Genomic DNA, 19781 nt, shown 5'->3' with positions numbered 1-19781 from the left:
CACTATGTTCTGGCCCGTGAAATCCGACCTCAAAAGGAATGAAAAAAGCGCGGGCACTGTAATAATACCGCTCACGAAACAACGCACGGACCTATTCTGTGCATTTGAACGCCGTTACAGCTACTGGACAGATGATGCGGATCAGAGCTCTTGGAGTCGTGCACGAGCCAGTTGGCAGCGTTCCGGCCGTGCATGGACAGAGTTGACGACATCGACATTTTACACTTACGGTACTGATGACGTCATACATTGTACTATAGGGTGTTGTTGACAATATGCCAGCATGCAGTGTATTCAAAATTGCAGCCAGCAAAAAAAACAATGTCATATTTTTAAAACAATGGCACAACCTGAACGACCACACGTACACGGAGAAACTTGAAAACGGGCCGGACCAACGGACCAGGAAGCCCCCCCCAAAAAACCAGGTCGAGAGGGGAGTAAAAAAATAAAATGAAAAATAGATTGGGAACATGGCATAGGAACAAGAAAGGCGGGGGGATTCTGGGGAGCAGAGGGCATCGTGGACAAGGGGCATACAGCCAAGGTGGAGTGCGATGCCGTAGGGAAACGGTAGCAAAGTGATGAGCGCCCGCGTGAAAGAAAAGTGACGAGAACGCGGCGAAAACAGTCAAATGCGGCGAATACAAAAATCGAGCAAAATGGAACCAGCACAGTAAGAGAAAGAAGAGGTATCAAACACACATTGGAAGCTAGTACACATGCTGATGGTGAAAAGGGCTTTTGTACGCAGACCCAGACTGAGCACGATAATAATAACAGTTACAGTATGTACAAAAGAGAACATTTCGACAGCAGCGCGCATACGCATGACGTCAAGAAGACTGATGCTATGACGCTGACATACCGCTATGTAAGGTACAGAATACAAGAGAATGTACATACAGTCATGTCCGTGCATCACGCTACACACACACACAGCCACACGGCTGCAACCAGCAAAACACATGACCAGCACTAACTACACAACGCGTTGCTGAGAGCGCTCCGGGCAGTCTCAGACTGCGCTCAAAGTCGTAAACCAAGTGCTGAAAGCCATGCCAGGCTCTCAAGAGACTTAAATAGTAGGGTCATGCATTACGTGCAGCTCAGCACGGGATCAACGCTGCACACAGCGCTACATAGATATTGCTAGGGCCGCCATGCATGTACAATACACACAAACTCTATACGTAGAAGAAGAAAAACGTATCACAGTTGGAGATCACATCACTCCTGCACTGTCTAGTCCAGTAATGTGTAGCAGTCACCCCACGCTTGCTACTTGCATCTGATGCAAGGCACGCCATCTATCCGTGCGTCCAGTGCAAGGAACACATGAAGCCACCGCCGCAGACAGCAGCAGTGTAGCAAAACCGCACACAATCTCCGTGTAGCTAGGCAGCATACGCTACCACAGCACGCTTGTATCACACAACATAGCAACTGCACCGACGCCTGGGAAAGCACACTAGCGCACCGTGATGTGTCAGCGATGACGTGACAGACTAATAAAGCCGGGTGCATGACGCAAGATACGTTGTGGCCGTACCAGTAACTGCCAGCTCTCAAAACCATGAATATTCACCAGGGCTATGTGGTGCTCATGGCTTTTTGTGCTTGTAGTCTGACGCTGCAGCCATACCAATTACTACCAGCTCTTAACACCATGAATATTCGTCGAGGCCACGTGCCGGTTTTCAGGGCTTCTTACGCTTGCAATCTGCTGCAGCAGAGGCGGCTGCTGCGGCCGCAGTGGATCGTGTTGCGTACGCCACGCGTGCCATGAGCTGACTGAGCTGCACCTGCAGGTTACAGAGGTGACGCGGCGACCAGGACTCCAACTCATCAGTGGTCAGTGTGCTGAACAGGTCGGTGGCCTGCTGCCACGCTTCACTGCTCCGCGGCAGGGAGTTGATGGAGGAGAACGACGCATCGCGGACATCCTCTCTGCCAGCGCCGTCATCGCCATCGTCGACGTCCTCGGGAGCCGAGTGCGACTCGGGAACGTCCTGATAAACGGATGAACCGGAGGACGTGGAACTAGACATTGGCGATGCTGGTCGGACGCTAAGCTGAGAACGCTGGGACTGTGATGTGTTCGGTGGAGCAGCCCCATTGCTAGATGTATGCCCTTGTCCGGCCGGCAGCTGTGAATCAGTACATACCTGTGACGTTGCAGCAGAACTGTCGGCAGTTTTAGAAGCAGGAGCGGCGCTGAGATAGTCCACAAGCTGCTGTGGCTGCCGGTGAACGGATACAGATGAGGACGCAGAACCAGTGACATCAAACTGACTGTCGAAACACTGCGTGCTGCTGCCATCACCGTCTCCGTCTGCATGCACCTCCATCGCATGCTCGCCATGAACGCCCGCAGCAACATCATCAGCTGAGCCACCAATGACGGCGGCGTCAGTGCCATTCTGCTCCTCTGAGCAACTCATCTCCATCTCAGCGGCGCTGCACTGGCTCGACATGGCAATCAGGCTATCGATCTCCTCCAGTGCCGTGGACGTGTCCAACTCGTCAGAAATATCGCAATCGAACAGATCCTGAGTTTCAGCGGTGGCCTCTGCAACCTTGCTTTCCACGGGCACGCTCTCCGGCTGGCTGTCTTTGCTAGGTTCGGATACAGCTTGGGGAGAAGGTGCTGCTGCAGGATGAGCTACAGGTGCGTTGGAGCATAGCATCATGGTGATATTGCTACTTGTCCTGTTGGCTGGTTCATTGAGACTAGAGGAATACGGCTGGGTGGGCTCTTCCGACAGTTCCTGGGACATTGTGCTGACGGAGGATGCCGGTACCGAGTTACCACTGTCCAAGGTGGTGGTAACGACCGGCTTACTGGCAGCGGGCTCAACATCAGCCGTCGGTGCACCTGGATCCTGCGTTTCGTCATCATCATCGTCGTCATCATTGTTCAAGTCACCAGTGATCGCAGGCTCTTGCTTTGTTGCCTCTACCCATTCCGACCCTGTTGTCGGGGTGTCGGTGGTGGGGTCTGAAGCGAGGGATTCCTGACCCGTGGACAGACCATCAGTATCCGCCTGTACATCTTGCTCGGTAGCTGGTTCATCGCTGTCCATCTGCTCACCACCCGGGGAACAATCGTCGATGAGCGTATCGTCATCCGCACTTGAAGGATCGCATGTATCGACCACATTCGCGGGAGTTTCCGCTGCAAGCAAAGGTTCGATAGCAGTTTCCTGCGGCTTTTCCGACTCCTCCCGATGGACAGTATCCATAGCAACGTCCTCGTTGGATTCCTCTTCGTCGGTGTGCGCTGCTGCATCCAGCGGCGCATCCATGGATACCAATGACATCATGACGTCATCGGCGGTCGCCGCGGTGTCGTGCGTGTCGCAGCAGTCTCCCACGAGTGCGTCCGGCGTGAAAGACGCGTCTAGGTCACTGCCCTCCGATGACAGCACAGAGCTGTTGTCAGCCGAGCTGGGGATGGACTCCAGGTCATCGCTAGGTAGTAGTAAGGGATCTTTCGGGGCTGCCATGCTACCATCCGTGTTGCCCCCCTCCTCCTGGCTATTCTCAACGGAGGCGATGTAACGGCGAGTGGCTGGAGAACAAACACGTGGAACACACAACAGAAAACACACAATTATTCGAGAGTAACAACGAGGCTGAAATCACGCATTATAAAGGCATTCTGTGAGGCATATTGTTAAAATTGAGGACTTTCATACTTTGCGATGAAACGAGTGTGAAGCGAATCCCACCAGGAGCAGCCAACGGATGAAGATATATACAGCAGGGCATAGATTAACGGCCGGACATCGGACATTTTCGGCCACTGACCGGACGTTTTCAATTTCACCGGACATAGTTACCGGTCAAAAAAGGAAAAAAAGAGCAGCGACCTTTCGACCTTTTATGCAGAGTTGGGCTTTCTTCGGAGCTTAGGCCAAATGCGACTTGCATATCGTACAACTAACACGTCTACACCGTAGCCTCGATCCCTCAGGCGTAGACTTCACCATAATCCGCCTGTAGCAACGCGGTTGCTACAGTCAATTCACACTTTGGATGGTGTCGACTTCGCACCTGAATCAATGGGTTGAACTGCACTGCAGTGCTGTTGTTCGCTCTTGAGAGGAAGATGTCATCTTTTATTTTTCACTCTTTCACTGACCAGGAATGCAGATAGTCTTTTAGAATGTCTTCTGGAAAGCGAAAGGGAGATTCAGAGGACTTGCCGCCGGGCAAAAAGTCCGTGGTGTGAAGGCCGCTACTTTTGATAAGTGGATCTCGGACAATGATGCAGAGCTGACTACTTCCGCCTGGCTGATTTATGACCGGCAGAAGAACGATCGGCTGTTAGCAGAATGTTTGAAGTGTTCCGTGTGCATCAAGTTTGTAGACAGAGTCCGCAGTTGTAAAAACTTCAGCGAGGCTTTCATAACCGGATCCAGGAACCTGAGAACATCAGCGTTCAAGGATCATGCTGGAACGGAGATGCATAAACGAGGAATGAATCTTTTCCGCAGGCAAGAGTGTCCCGCTCGAAGTGCCCTCGAATTCGGTCAAATTGCGAAGGCACTGTGCGAGATTGACGATGGTGCTGCCGCTATTGCACGACGCAAATTCGAACTGACTTACCTTCTCTGCAAGGAGCATATCGCGTTCGCAAAATTCTTGACTGCAACGCTTTCTTGTACATACATTTGTCGTCAGTAAATAGTTCAGTTTCTAATACAAATAAATTGGCGAATTGTACATAGTAATGTGTGAGATACGTCCACATAATGAGTCATTGTGAATATACTTCAGTGCTACCAAAAAAAAAGAAACACCCTGAAAATGTGTTGTGGAAAATATCCGGGCATGTCCGGACAGATTTCAAAACGGAAGGACATTTGTCCGAGCTAAATGAAATCCTTAAGCTATGCCCTGTACAGTAGTATAGGGGAGAGAGAGAGAGAGAGAGAGAGAGAGAGAGAGAGAGAGAGAGAGAGAGAGAGAGAGAGAGAGAGAGAGAGAGAGAGAGAGCGAGAGAGACACACACACACACAAACAACAGAGTCAGCATACTTCGCTTGACATGTTGCCGTCTTGGAGTGCATCCGGGCGAGAAGCGCGTGACGTGAAACAGCTCCAGTGCCTGTATGAGAACCTTGACTTTGGGCGCACGGATAGGCAGGCTAGCAATCCCCTCCGGGGTTAGGCAGGATAGATCACCAACGGTGCGAATGTTACGAGACTTCATCAGCTGAAGCAGTCCACGCGATCTGGACGCAAGCAAGTGCACAGACACGTGCACAAACACGCACACACATACGTGCGCACACGCACACACAACATACCGGTACACGCCGTTCAGCAATGCAACACAAACAAAGTGGATATGCATCCCACCCGTACATACAAACAGCATTCATGGTGGGTGCGTGAGCAACGACGTACAAGTCCATACATACTGGTACCAGCGCTGTATCCAGTGCATGCACCCAATTACTGTAATTATAAACATTCCCACGTTGAAGTAGCAGCAGTATGCTGCTTCCACAGCATGGACCCTACACATGATTGAAGCAAAAGCACACCCAATTCATACGCGGATACTGACATGATGAGAAGGTAACGCCATAACTACATGTATGCTGGTGGAATCGGTCCACTACAATGACAACTGACAAGAACAAGAATAAAAACAGCGGTGACAGGTACAGCAGCAGGAACAGCAGCAGCAGGAGCAACCGCAACAACCGCAGCAGCAACAACAGCAGCAGCAACAACAGCAGCAGCAACAACAGCAGCAGCAACAGCAGCAGCAGCAACAGCAGCAGCAACAACAGCAGCAGCAACAACAGCAGCAGCAACAACAGCAGCAGCAACAACAGCAGCAGCAACAACAGCAGCAGCAACAACAACAGCAGCAGCAACAGCAGCAGCAGCAACAGCAGCAACAACAGCAGCAGCAACAACAGCAGCAGCAACAACAGCAGCAGCAACAACAGCAGCAGCAACAACAGCAGGAGCAACCGCAACAACAGCAGCAGCAACAACAGCAACAACAACAGCACCAGCAGCAACAACAACAGCAACAACAGCACCAGCAGCAACACCAGCAACAACAAAAACAACAACAGCAGCAGCAGGAGGAGCAACATACCTGCCCCCAGAGGATAACGCTGGTAGGATTCTCTCCACTGGATCGACACTGGTAGCAAGCGGCGGGTAGACAGCAGCCTCCGGTACATTTAACCCACGCTGCAATGCAACAACACACGTACACACGTACACACACACACGGACAGACACACACACGGGAATACTGGTGATACAAAGATAAGGGTCACAGATCAAGACTCTGGAAGAGGGGAAGGGGGTGTCCCCAGGGTATTTTCATTGAACAAATCCAATCATTGCTACCAGTATCAGCCAAGCATCGCTGTATGCATGCAATCCACGCCGGCCGTGAAAATCTGAACTTGGCATGGTCATTCCAGATTGTTGCTCCAAGCAAACAAACGGCCAGAAAGACACAGAAACGCATCCACGCGTGTCACAGCATAGTTGCACAAACACAACGAGCAAAAGCCCAGGCTGTGAATACATGCATGTTGTCAAATAAACCTTCAACAGCAGTGGCAACAACGAAAGCCGCAACCAGATGCACCCACCCACGTACACACACACGCACACATACGTACACGTACACACACACACGCACACATACACACACACGTACACACACACACACACACACATACATACACACAGAGTACATACCTGCCGTAGCATGGATTGCTTCATGTCCAGACGTCTCGGCGGTCGTCCACCGAATCGCCTCACTAGAAGCGCCAATCACAAGGACGATAGACAGAACAGTCAGAACCCCCACCCCGTACAGCTGGTACAGACAAGTTGCCCACGGCAGCAACAAATGTCGGAACATAGCGCAGAACACCGCCATTGATACTACGATGTTACAGCACGTCAATCTTAGTCCTATCACAAAGAACTTTAAATCCCTGGAAAGCTGAGCTCAAAACCTTTCCAACGGGGATTGATTGTCGAGATTGACATAATTATGTTTGACGGAGTTACGATAGTTTGAACACTGGTCTATGCCCTGCGATAGACCACATTTCATGCAAGCATAGGGAACACAGCAAACTCGCATGCACTCGTACTGGCAACAAAAATATTATGTTATCAAAAGTGCTCAGTGCTCACACCATCAACACTAAACAGAACTAAGGAAACTCACGTCGACGAGGTGAATCTAACGGAGACGAGGTAACTTCGTCGGGTAAGTCAAACGTTACACGCCGTTGCTGAAGACACAAGCAAAGAAGACGAAGAAGACAAGCAGAATTATTGGCACCCTAAGCATGATGGATACAGGGTTGTACGCAACCCTGCCTTGGGTTCAACTCTCTGCAGGTCACTTTGCATTGTTTGCCAGTGCAGCTTACTAAACCATGGCACGTGTAGGGAAGTTTCGCAGTGGCAGCACTGCATAGACTAAGAGGTGTGTGCAGGTACAGTTGAACATCGATTATCCGACCACCTCTGGGCAGACAACTGTCAGGCGGTGTTCAGATAAGGCAAATGTTCCGGATAAGAAACATGTACATGCACATGTACGACCTTTTTACTTTTTACTTTCAAAATTTTCGTATTTTTTGAATGGCTCACTACATGCACAGTGCGTACTCTACGGCACGTGCGCCCAAACAAACTGTTACGGATAATCGAATGGTCGGATAGTCGATGTGCGGATAATCGATGTTCAACTGTAGTTGCAAACCCTGGGGCACTATGTACTCTTGACACCATGCAACTTATGTTTGTGTCTTGATGGGTGGCTGAGGTCCAGTCATGGCGATTACTTCAAAGGGAATGAGGGTGAACAGATAATTATGATGATTATGCCACCCAGAATTAATTCGTTGTTTCGGATCACCCGACCGCAAAACGTTTTTCTCTCTCTATTATCTCCGATTCGCAATCGGTCCTGAAACAGTATCAGCTCTGCCACCTCGTCGCTCATTGACAGAAGTTTTGGCGAGAGCTGCTCGTCAGACTCGTTTGCCACTAGCGAGACCAAGATCTGGTCCTGGAGTGGATCTGATGGGACAATGGCTGTGCTGGATCATGTACAGTCAGATTTGATCGACTGGCTTGATGGATAGAAGATTGGATTTTCGACACACACAATCTACATTGTCACATAATACACATGTTGACATGCAGTATATAAATAAAATAAAATAAATAAAATAACGGCGATCGACCGACCCTGGTGCGAATGAGTGAAGTGACCCGAAACAACGAAATAATTCTAGGTGGCTTTACGGGTACAAATTATCACAGACATACAATTCCATACTTGTAACCCGCCACCCCCCCTCCCCCCCCCCCCCCCCCAGACACACACCATGCATGCACGTACACCAATCCACAAATACGCACGCCCACCTACCCACCCACACTCACACACAGCATCAACCACAGGCAGTAGTATAAACGAGCAATGCCGGGCAGTACACTCACATGAGATGGCCGTGATGAAGTGGATGTTTTCAAGATGGACGACGGAGACAGCGCACTGCACGAGCTGAATGATGAAGACGCTGGCGAACATTGCGAGGACGGCGTCAGGTTCAGAACGGGGGTGAGCTGCTGTTGTTGTTGCTGCTGCTGCACGATGGGTAGGCAACCGTCGTTGTCCTGCTGCTCCACCAACACTGCTGCCACCACGGGACTGCAGTCACCCTCGCCTCCTATCTTGATTGTCAAGTCGGTTACGAGCGGTATGACGCTTTCCATCGTCTCCCCTGCCGTCCCGATAGGACATTCGGCGTCCATGGTGTCGTTTTCTATTGCGCACGGCAGCTCGTCTTGGTTGCTTTCGGGAACAGTGGCGGCTTGCTCGCAGTCCGTTCCTGCAGCATCCATGGGCGTTTCCTGCGCGCTCTCGGTCAGACTGTCAGGAATGAGCATTGCATCGCTTGTCTTCACAGGCGAAGGAGAGTCAGCAATGTCCGCAAAGAGATTGCCGCAGATAATGCTGGCCGAAGTGTCGACGGGTGTGTCCAAGGCGCTGTTGCCGTGAGCGACCGCACCCGCCATGTTCACGACGTCGTCATTAGCAATGACATCATCACTAGCAGCGGCAGCAGAGTTGTTGACACGCGTCGTCATCTGTTTCTGACGGAATGCAGGTGAAGCGCTGGCAGCCACTGATGCGTGAAACATGGCCACAGACTCGGCGTCCATGGAGCCGTTTGTAGCGTCGTCCATATCTTCGGATTGCGTTTCGGGGATGACGGTGATGGGCGTGACGGGAATGGAGTGCAGGCGTCGACGACTAACAAGACGGGTCGCGCGCGGTCGCACGGGTACCGACTTACCTGGTGTGCTTAGCGGCGGCACAGAGTCGCTATCGGATGCCGAGTTTGGCGCCGCGACAGCGGCAGAGGAGGAGCCGAGGCTGTTGTTGAGAGCCGTGAGCGAGGCAGGGCTGGGGTTCTTGCGCTGCCGGCCTCGCTTGCGCTTGCCGACGCTCTCCGGAGCGGAGCTGTCCATGGATGACTTGGCGGTGGCAGTCAGGATTGATGTGTCGGCGTTGGTGTCGACGGCCGAGTTGGGATGACCGCGAGTGCAAGACACGTTCGTATCCGGTGGTGGGCTGCTCAGCGTGTGCAGTTCAGTACTGGGAGGAGGTGGCATGGAGTCGGACTCCTGGTCCAGAAACAACATAGACGTGTCGGGAGTCGTCACGTGTAACAACATGGACACGTCGTGATTGTCGGTAGCATTGCTCTCAGCGACGGCAGCCGCTGGCATAGCGACAACATTGTCATGGTGATCCTGCGTCAGCTGGGCTACGTCATCCGAGCGGCGGCGTTTCTTTACACGTGCACTGCTGCGCGGAGATGCCGTGGCAGACGGTGGGGGCGAGGATGCAGACACCCGGCGACCGGAGCGCAGAAGACGTGCGGACGCGGTGCTCCGCTGGCAGTGCAGCGCTGACGAAGGCTTTGCCGGTGTGCTCGGTGCGGGCATAGCGCCACCGTCAGTGGACTGTGCTGCTGATGCCGCCGGGGGTGCTGCCTGCTCCGTCTCGGCAGCAGGCGTCCTGGAACACTTAGCCGGCGGCGGTAGCGACGACTCGTCAATTTCAATTAGCGACGAGAGGTCACGACGAGTCTTGTCCGCCTCCGGAGCACCACTGGAGAAGAGCGAGGAGTCGACCTTTCTCGGCGTGGACGTGAAGAGGGACGATAGGCCGAGGGATGAAGCAGCAGCGGTGGCCGCCGCTGGTGCGTCACTGGCACTCCTGCAGCTGTTACTGTCTTCTCCAGCCATTGACGGGTAGGACCTGTGCGGTATCGGTGACATCTGACCCATCATCAGAATAGGAGACATACCAACGGTGGCGGCGGAAGGAGAAGTGGGTGCAGTGGACTGGTCACGTAAGTCTAGTCTCTGGTCCTGAGTGGACTCGTCCACGAACACAAAGCGCTGCGTCTCCGGTGCCAGCGTGTTGGCATCCGTTGCGGGCACATCCGGTTCATCTTGACTCTCCGTAGGCTGCGTGGCAGGGATGTACCGGATCGTTGGTGTCTCCGGAGCGTGGACCGCAGTTTGTGGAGTCTGGATGACGCCAGTCAGAGAGTGGTAGGGAATCGTCGGGGTTTCATTGGCTGGTGTGGTGTTTCCCGTGCTAGAGTGCTTCTGGGGACTCGTCTCGCACGCACTCTTTGCTTTCTCATCAGCTGCAGTCGCCACCGCACCAGTACTTCCCGCTGTTGTCGATGCGCCAACGTAATCGCCGCCAGCTTCTGGCGCCTCGCACGTATCGTCTACGACCAGCAACATGGCGTCTGCTGCCTGCCGCTTGTCACGGGCATCGCTCAGCGGTGTACTGTGCACGGCCACACCAACACCATCGCCACCAAAGTTAGTGGCAAAGCCCACCGGCATCGATCCAGTGCTTGCGGCACCAACGCCTGCACAGGTGCTGAACGGCAGATCAAACTGGGTGTCCTGAGCGAAACACACGCGCGCGCAAACACACACACGCCAGAGACAACAAGCGGAAAGCAAGCACGGTTAAAGACCACGCAGTAGAAAGCCACATACAACTGTGGGCAAAGAAATCTACAAAACCTCAAAACTGGCACCAATGAGATGTTTGGCGTGAGCTGATCCACGCGTTGAGACTTCATAGGGCAGTGAATGCACTGCAGAGAATGAAGGTAAAAGCACCGCCTGAGCAATGGCTATCAATGATTGTGAGCTTGGCATTGAAGCAAGCAGGACTGAGACATCCGTTTATGCCTACAAATACATGCAGGGAGCGGGATGTGTGGGTACGTACCTCATCCATAAGAAACGGTAGCCGTGCTTGATCAGGAGTACCGACTTCGGAGAACAAACGCTTCTTAGGCGGTGACTCTGTGTATCATGGTGAGAAGTAGTGGATAAAGCATGAAGAGCGGGATTAGCATGGCCATGAGTGAGTGAGCGGGTGAGAGAGAGAGAGAGAGAGAGAGAGAGAGAGAGAGAGAGAGAGAGAGAGAGAGAGAGAGAGAGAGAGAGAGAGAGAGAGAGAGAGAGAGAGAGAGAGAGAGGTGAGAGAGAGAGAGAGAGGTGAGAGAGAGGTGAGAGAGAGAGAGAGAGAGGTGAGAGAGTGAGAGGTTCCAGCATCAAGACACAAACCAAAGGACCAACACATATCCAGTGGGTCAACGTTTGGAATTATTTCTGTTCCAAAGAAAGTGCCCGGGACGCCACACTGACCTGCACTGGACTTTCTCTTCTGTGCCGCAAACTTGCTTGTCGTGGATTCCTGCGATTGGTCAAGCAGACTGTACAGTGCTGGTATTTCACTGTGCGGCAAGATAGAGAGAGAGAACAAGCATGACAGGCCATTAAAGCATATGAACCAGACAGAGGTCCAGGGACAATACGCTCAGCCGGTTATCCAAAGATTTAAAAACAAAACAAAAAACATGGCTCGGGTCAGAGTCAGTTGGACAGCGCACCACCCCCAAGGATCAAGGCGCGGCTGCAACTCGCGAAGCGGTGAGAGGTGAGTAGATCAGACTCGCCACCAAGTGGTGATAAATTGGATGTCCCATTCGCTGCATCGTTGTCAGACGATAGCATTAGGAAATAGGGGTTCACTGGCAAAATATTAAACTGAATTGTTTTGGATTTGAGACCACACATGGTTGAAGACTACGCAACTCTACGGGACTTCATACTATGTAGAAAATTCAACAGCGGGAAGGGCATCAACAGCAGCAGCAGCAGCAGCATTAGAAACATTATCAACAGTAGCAGCAGCAGAACAGTAGCTAATGCAGCAACAGCAGCAGCATTGCAAACTGGGAGCTCACGTCTTTCGCTCTTTCATCTCCTGCTGATGGTCAGTAAGCACCGCTGTGGTCTTCTTCTTCTCCTTGGGCGGGTCGATGCGAACAAACGATGTCTACATTAGCAATGGGAGATCACACACATGCACGCGGTCACGCACACACGCGCGCGCGCACACACACACACACACACACACACGTGTAAGCACTGGGAGCCATACGAGTACCTGAATGTTTCGAACCATTCAAAATTGGAAAGTTTTGATTCTGAACTCTGTAAACTCAGTCAAAACTCCCAGCCATTTGCAGAAAGATCCAGAGTGCTGGATGTCCTCAATCGTCGCCAGAAGAAGATGGACGATGCTCAAGCTCTGAGCAACTCACTTACCCACAGAAGTATAAGTTGTGAGTGACCTACCTTTGCACTCGCCGAGTCAAAGGACAGTGGCAACCGTCGACGTACACTGCGCGTAGCTGGGGACTTGCCAGCGGACATCAGCTGAGCCGGCGACCTTGATGGAGAGGGAACAGTCGCAGCCTGAGAAAACGATAGAGTGCAAACACATAGTTCTTGTCTCTGGAAAACTTGATTTTCATGCACTCCGTTGATTCAAAATGCGTCGCTGTTGACTGTTGATAGACTTGATTGGAACTAAGCCAACCTAAATAACCCCTTCATAGCAAAGGCAATACGATTCGCCTTTAATTTTCATCATGAAAATCGTAGACATACGCAAAAGGATCGGCAAAGCTCGGCCGAACTACATATTAGAGCAAAAATTCATTTTTTGCTGCAATGTAAATACCCTCGTACTGTTGGAAAAGGTGTACAGTGACACCAAGATAGTACTACTAGCAATAGGTTGTTGACCTAGCAAAAGCGCAGCAGCAGAAAGAACAGCAAGACTTGCCTTCATGAACGGAGACTTGACAGGAGATGACACCCCGCTGCCACGTGACAGGAAGCTACCCCAGGTTTTCTTCGGCGAGGCGGGTACATCACGACGCAGGATGAGCATGTCTTGCGATGCAGACTCTTCCGTGTTTAGCTGCAACAGACAATACGACAGCAAGCGGGTTACGGTAGGCCAATCACCATGGTAAACAAACGCAAAACCTCACATCGATGTAGGGGAAATTTTACTGCATGTGAACGAAGTACATGTACATGGTGCTAAGGGGATGAAGACGATGACTATTGCCTCTTTGCCGCAAGTGTACGCAGAGCAACGAAGCTCCACATAATATTTCCAAGTACACGTTGTGAACTTAGAGAGAGAACACCCACTTCCAACTAGACGATATCAACAGTCCCTGTTACCATGAGTAGTGTTGCACGGTTCAAGGGCGGATAACTAAGTGTGAAGCAGCACACTTGCCAAGTCCCTAAGTGCGCTAGTGAACGAAAGGGGAAGACTCACCTCAGTGAATGCTTCGCTTACACCGAAACCCTGCGAGATAGGAATGCGCAACGGCACACGCACACACACACAGACACAACCGTGCGCACGAACACATACACACACACAGACGCAAAGATAGGATGCCATCAGGGAAAACGAAATAGACAAAAAACGTTCAATGCATAACATTCAGTTCGGCTCCTCCCCCCACACCCACGTGCACACCCACACGTGTACACACGTGCACACCCACACATACACAGCTGCAGTACTCACCTGCTCATCTAACCACCCTGGCAGAGTGATTGGAGACTTCTTCTTGACTTGCGCCAGTGTAGTTCTTCAACAACAACAGCAGCAACAACACACACATACACAAGCACGCCATCACTAACAACATCACTGCCATGCGCGCCAGACTAATGACATCACCGCAATCCTATAATCATGATCAGATCGGAGAAATCATCAAGCGACCACCGGAGTAATGTGTCGCTAGAAAAACAACAACAAAAGAGCAACGACTTGCACGGTCTGGTCTAATAGCTGAGATGGTTAGAGCATTGCTCATGACAAGCAAGGTACAGTCGTCCCTCTTTAATCCAGCACTTTATAAACTAGCACCCTCGATAAACCAGCACAACTTTCAGTAGCCAAAATGTCCTCTTGATGCACATTGCAGCAGTAAATCAGATTTGTTAATCTCAGCACCCTCCCTAATCCAGCAGAATTTCCCTGGCACAAATGCTGCCGGATTATAGAGGGACCACTGTACCGGGTTAGAGTACGGGTGGGGTTGGCGTTTTTTTCTGTTCTCTTTTCAGGCAGTTCACTTCCCTGACTGATCCTTTGAACTTGTACAGCCGTCCCCCTTTAATCCAGCACTTTATAAACCAGCACCCTCTACAAACCAGCGTAGTTTTCAGTAGCCAAAATGTCCTTTTCATGCACATTGCAGCAGTTAATCAGACTTTTTAATCCATCAGAATCTCTGTAGCACAAATGATGCCGGATTAGAAAGGGACCATTGTACAACGGCCAAACAAAACGACAAGACTGCCGCCCTACCTTAGCACAGCAGGGTATTCAAGAACGGTGGCCGTGGCAAACGTGGCGTTCCAGAACACCAGCGTACGCGTGCGCACTGCACGATTGGTGTGGTCGATTGCAGACGCCTGCAGGGTGGAGAATGAACAAACACACAATGGAAGACCATAGAGAGTATTTACCCTTCGAGGGCAGAGGATGAGAAAAAAATTGAGAGAAGAAAGAAGCCATGCATAATAGAAGACCATAGAATATTAATCCATTGAGGACCAAGGATGAGATAACTCATCTAAAAAATGTCCGCTGTATTGCCGATGAGGAATATCCTCGTCCAGTTGCATTACGCAGATAGTACAGGACTTGGTGTGATCCCATACTCTTGTAGATTGCGTGATTAACTTGAATGTCTGCTTATATTCCCGACACGCATGTGGGTCCAAGAAGAGCTTATTTTACAGAACCAATAAGCTAATTTCAGTACTACAAGCACATAGACCAAGCCTGCAGCATTTAACCCTTGCAACAGCTGGACAAGTACGTACCACAGCTGGTGACATTGCAGCAAGCAGCTCCGAGGTGAACGGCTGGTTGTAACGACTCTGAACACACGTCATCAGACTGGTCCACAGCTTTTCCAGCTGCATACACACACGTGGGGCACATGCACACACATATGCACACACACGGCACGCGCACACACACACACACACACACACACACACACACAAGCGAAAAATGAGGGTTCGATTGAAAGAGTTCAATGCTTACTACAATGACTGACAACTGTGCAATCCTAGCGTGAAGTACGCATGCAAGTTCGGTAGTATGGTTTCTCAACGTGAGTTGCCAAGCACAATGCATCATGTAACCTCTCCAATCGATCTGTGCTCATGGCATGTTAAAAGTTTATCATGCAACCCTAGCAAAAGGAGTAGCCAGGATTAATGGATAAATTCAAGGGAACAGCAAGCAAAACACACACTCAAATGCGACATGTTATCCGTAGTTTGTCTCCAACACTAACAGTTATACCGTATTTCCGCAAATAAAAGGCCGCCCTCGTATACAACGCCTTCCTCGTATACAGGGCCGGGGCAGGGGGCGATTGAAAAAATAAAAAGACCGTCTCCGATTAGAAGACCGGGCCTACTAAATGAGTCTCAAACTTGTGTTAAAAATAGAAGACCTTGCTCAAACTGTGTAGAAAAAAATGGAAGAATGGGGGTAAAACTGTGCGGCGAAAAATAGAAGACCGGGGTCAAACTGGGTTGAAAGAATAAAAGACCGTCCTCGATTATGAGGCTGGGTTAGGACGAGGTTGAAAAAATAGTAGACAGGCCTACTATTTGTGGAAATACGGTAAGCGAGATATTGTGTAGTCAGAAGGTGCAACAGCGGTAGTGTGGGACACAAACTACGGATAACATATAACATTTTGGTCCTTTCTTTTCAATTTTATCCTTGGCTCTCCATCCAAGCCTTACTTGAAACACACTCACCTTGGCAATAAAACCACTTGGGAAAGTTGTCTTCACACATCCCCTAGTGAACAAACAACAAACAAAGAGACAAAGCACGGGGGACAGAGACGTGTAGGCGAGGACTGTATGTCAGAGCTAAAATAGAAATAGAAAAAAAAGCGCAGAACCTCCTCTATATGTACAGACCTTACCGGGCTATGTGGAGAGTTCACCAGAGTCAGTCAGTGAATCCACCTCTCCACCCCATCCACACACACAAGAAATAGATAGATAGAGAGTGAAAGAGAGAGAGAGAGAGAGAGAGACCCACCCACCCACCCACACACTTACTGCTTGCTGTCCGTTGCCGACAGGAAGAGAGCGATGGATGGTGACAGGAGACTGAGCAATGTCGAGATCTGCTTGACAGTGGACAGCTGAGAGAACACTCTGGTCAGCGTGGACATCAGCTGAGCAGCTGACGCTGGAGCCGACGTCAACAACGATCCCGAAGATCTCAGAGAACCAAAGCCGGGGGCTGTCTTGCCACCACCAGTCTGCCCAATTAGATAGCCGTATACAGCGTCGGAAACGCGTTTCAGCAGATTGAAGAGCGGCAGGAGATTACTGACGGATGGTTGCTGGCCAGGACTCCTCTTAAACGGCGACGACGATACTAAAAACAATGGGGACAAAGTGGTATGTACAAGCAAAGAACATGGCTTAGAAAGTGAAGAATGCACTGTAACAACGTCACTAACAAATCACAAGCACACCCATCAGTGGCGTACCCGGGGGGGGGGGGGGGGGGGGGGGGTGGTGCTTTGGGTGCTCAAGCACCCCCCTCAAAGTTTTCGATATAGGCCAACTTAACCCTTTGAGGCCCATAGCACGGATATATCCGTACCAGTGTACAGTGCATACTTTTCAAAGCGCAACCTGGCGTAACTCGGCCGCCCCTTGACCAAATCGGACAATCGAAAGGGCTATCGACATTAGAATTGTCTCAGCTGTCGGCTCGAAAAAACCCGAAAGCGATCCGAGTTCGGAGAGCGGAGATACGAGACTCGAACTAAATTCGCTCAGCAGAGTCAACTCGAGCGCGTGCATTTTGAACTCGTTTTTAGGGGTTTTCCCTGACTCGCGGCCCACGCAGCTACAGATAGTTCACGTCATCGCAAAGGCATGTTTCTCAGCTCTCCAGTAAAAAAAATTTGAGCGATCTGCGATGCAATTTGTTGAAATGGCAGAGAATTTGAGTTGGGGGCTCGCAATGCTGGCTTTGGAGCGCCGTATCGCGCTGCGGCGCTGGTTCTGTGGATCGAGTGATGTATTGCTGGCTATCGCTGTGTTCCTCTGGCCAAGAGCTTTCCAGAAAGCCCAAGATCACCAAAATCGGCCAAAGGACACCAAAGTTACGACCAGATAAGTACCCGGGCTCGTGTATGCAGTGCATTTCTTGAAATAATTGTGGGCCCTAAAGGGTTAATGTATCCATGCCGCTAAAAGTACCATAACTTTGCAACCGATTGTCCGATTCACGCAAATGACGGCCCATTGGAAAGGTCTTGAGTGAGGCTTTCCATTGAGATTTGATTGAATTTGATACTTAGAATACTACTTTGTGCCCAAACTCTGAAAGAAGAAATGGGGATGTTCATAAAATTAGACTTTTGAATGCCATATCTCGTTAATTAGGGTGGTTCAGAGCCAGGTACTGCATGCAAGTTTGAAATACCAAGAACTTTGTATTACATACATATCACGGACCAGCAATACGGCCTCTGGCATCATCACTAGGACAAAAAATATAGAAAAGCGGAAATAAATCCAATAAAACCTCATCCAAAAGGATGCCCAGCAGACCAAAGTGCCTGTGACTGTGGTGTCCGGATAGCTGGCGTATCGGAGTGTTCACTAGGGTGTCAGCATTCCCGCCAGTATCAAACTACATTGCTTGTAAGACACAAGTGTTAGACAAGGCTGGAAAGTCAAACTCACTGTTCTTGACCACTTTCGGCGAGGCGGAGAAGTCTGCGCCCTCGACGACAGCGTCGATGAGCTGAGCCAGGGGTAATACACCCTGCAAACACACACACACATGCACACACAGGCATTAAGACAAATGCCAGATGCAAAGCAAGGCATCTAGGAAGGAGGCGGCCTCAAGTTGAAAACAAGAAGGGAAATAAAGGCTGGAGGGGCACTATGTCACTACACGACATCGGGACCCATAATAGTTATATGCCCATTTATAAGCGAAGGTGCACTTGTAACGTATACCCAGGCACATGCACTTTATGCACGTCATTACGATACCCGCTTCCTGTTGTTTGACCTTGCAGATAGGTTTCCTCAACTACAAAGTAAAAAGTCCATGGAGCTCCGAGTTACTAAATAAAAATAAAAAGTTTCACTGCAAGTCACAAGCAGCACACACCATGCAGGAAGACACACACACGTGAATGTGTGTGTGTGTGTGTGTGTGTGTGTGTGTGTGTGTGTGTGTGCTTGTGTGTGTGTGTGTGTGTGTGTGTGTGTGTGTGTGTGTGTGTGTGTGTGTGTGTGTGTGTGTGTGTGTGTGTGTGTGTGTGTGTGTGTGTGTGTGTGTGTCAGTGTAACTGTGCTTGAAGGGGACGGTTGCACTTTTTGTAGCTCCGTTTTATCTGAGTTTTCAGTCGTTCCTCTTACTAGTCTTAGGCCACGGGGTGGCTCTGGGTCCACCAGAGTCGCCACTGGCGTGTTTCTGAATTTGCTGGGGCGAGGGTTCCGCGACGCGGTCGCCAGGGCAGTGTCTTTTCTGTCACAACCGTTGTCGTCCTCGTCTCTCCATTCGCGGTGGTGTAGCTGACCCCCGAAATGGTTTCAAACTGCGAAGCTCGGAGTACAGTGGTGGCAGAGGCATGAGCTGTGAGTGGAGACGGTTGCTGGAGATGGATGGTGATGGAAGGAGAAGAGGTACGCTGCCTGACGACGCGTGGGAAATTGTTTGATCCTGCATTTTCAGTTCGAGCGCGGTGGACTTCTAGACGATGTGTCCTCATGGCTGTTTTTCAACGCTTGGCCTATCGCAGATAACTTATCCCTGCGTGGAATGTTCTTCCAGTGGAGTCCAGGTGGGACTTCGGGTGCCCACATTCCATCACCTGGTTGATTGTTTCGGAACTGCAATAATACAGGTTCAAATAATTATTGTTTCCTTTTTGTGCGTATCTCTTGTCATCTCTCTTTTCTATACGTCGCACACCAGATGTACTACTATCGCTGTCTTTCTCCTGCTATCTCTCTCTGCTTGCTGTTTTTGTTTTTGTTGCCACTGCCCCTCATCATACCCATGCTTGGGTGGAGGGCGGCGTGACCCGTTAGGGTAGCTGTCAATACAGTACAGTGTGTGTGCATGCGTGTATGTGTGCGTGTGTGTATGTGTGTGTGTGTATGTGTGTGTGTGTGTATATGTGTGTGTGTGTGTGTGTGTGTGTGTGTGTGTGTACGTGCGTGTGTACGTGCGTGTGTATGTGTGT

At 50.6% G+C, this 19781-nt stretch overlaps 1 protein-coding gene across 1 annotated transcript in view; it reads right to left on the bottom strand.

Annotated features, from left to right (window-relative positions):
• Positions 1 to 286: 286 nt before the first annotated feature.
• LOC135811400 (telomere-associated protein RIF1-like) overlaps positions 287 to 19781 on the bottom strand; it is a 40190-nt gene continuing 20695 nt past the window's right edge. The window contains exons 19-36 of the mRNA XM_065324635.1: positions 18262 to 18343; positions 16612 to 16936; positions 16300 to 16342; positions 15343 to 15438; positions 14822 to 14928; positions 14030 to 14093; positions 13772 to 13801; positions 13262 to 13399; positions 12769 to 12888; positions 12375 to 12466; positions 11773 to 11861; positions 11351 to 11427; positions 8518 to 11016; positions 7229 to 7295; positions 6748 to 6809; positions 6128 to 6225; positions 5047 to 5243; positions 287 to 3574 (exon numbers count right to left, since the gene is read on the bottom strand). Coding sequence (XP_065180707.1) covers positions 1701 to 3574; positions 5047 to 5243; positions 6128 to 6225; positions 6748 to 6809; positions 7229 to 7295; positions 8518 to 11016; positions 11351 to 11427; positions 11773 to 11861; positions 12375 to 12466; positions 12769 to 12888; positions 13262 to 13399; positions 13772 to 13801; positions 14030 to 14093; positions 14822 to 14928; positions 15343 to 15438; positions 16300 to 16342; positions 16612 to 16936; positions 18262 to 18343 — 6060 coding nt within the window. The 3' untranslated portion in view covers positions 287 to 1700. The remainder of the gene's footprint in view (positions 3575 to 5046; positions 5244 to 6127; positions 6226 to 6747; positions 6810 to 7228; positions 7296 to 8517; positions 11017 to 11350; positions 11428 to 11772; positions 11862 to 12374; positions 12467 to 12768; positions 12889 to 13261; positions 13400 to 13771; positions 13802 to 14029; positions 14094 to 14821; positions 14929 to 15342; positions 15439 to 16299; positions 16343 to 16611; positions 16937 to 18261; positions 18344 to 19781) is intronic.

The sequence above is a fragment of the Sycon ciliatum genome, chromosome 3 (assembly GCF_964019385.1).
Source record: "Sycon ciliatum chromosome 3, ocSycCili1.1, whole genome shotgun sequence".
NCBI lineage: Eukaryota > Metazoa > Porifera > Calcarea > Leucosolenida > Sycettidae > Sycon > Sycon ciliatum.
Note: the sequence above shows the minus strand (reverse complement) of the source record. Positions and strands in the feature narration are given on the sequence as shown.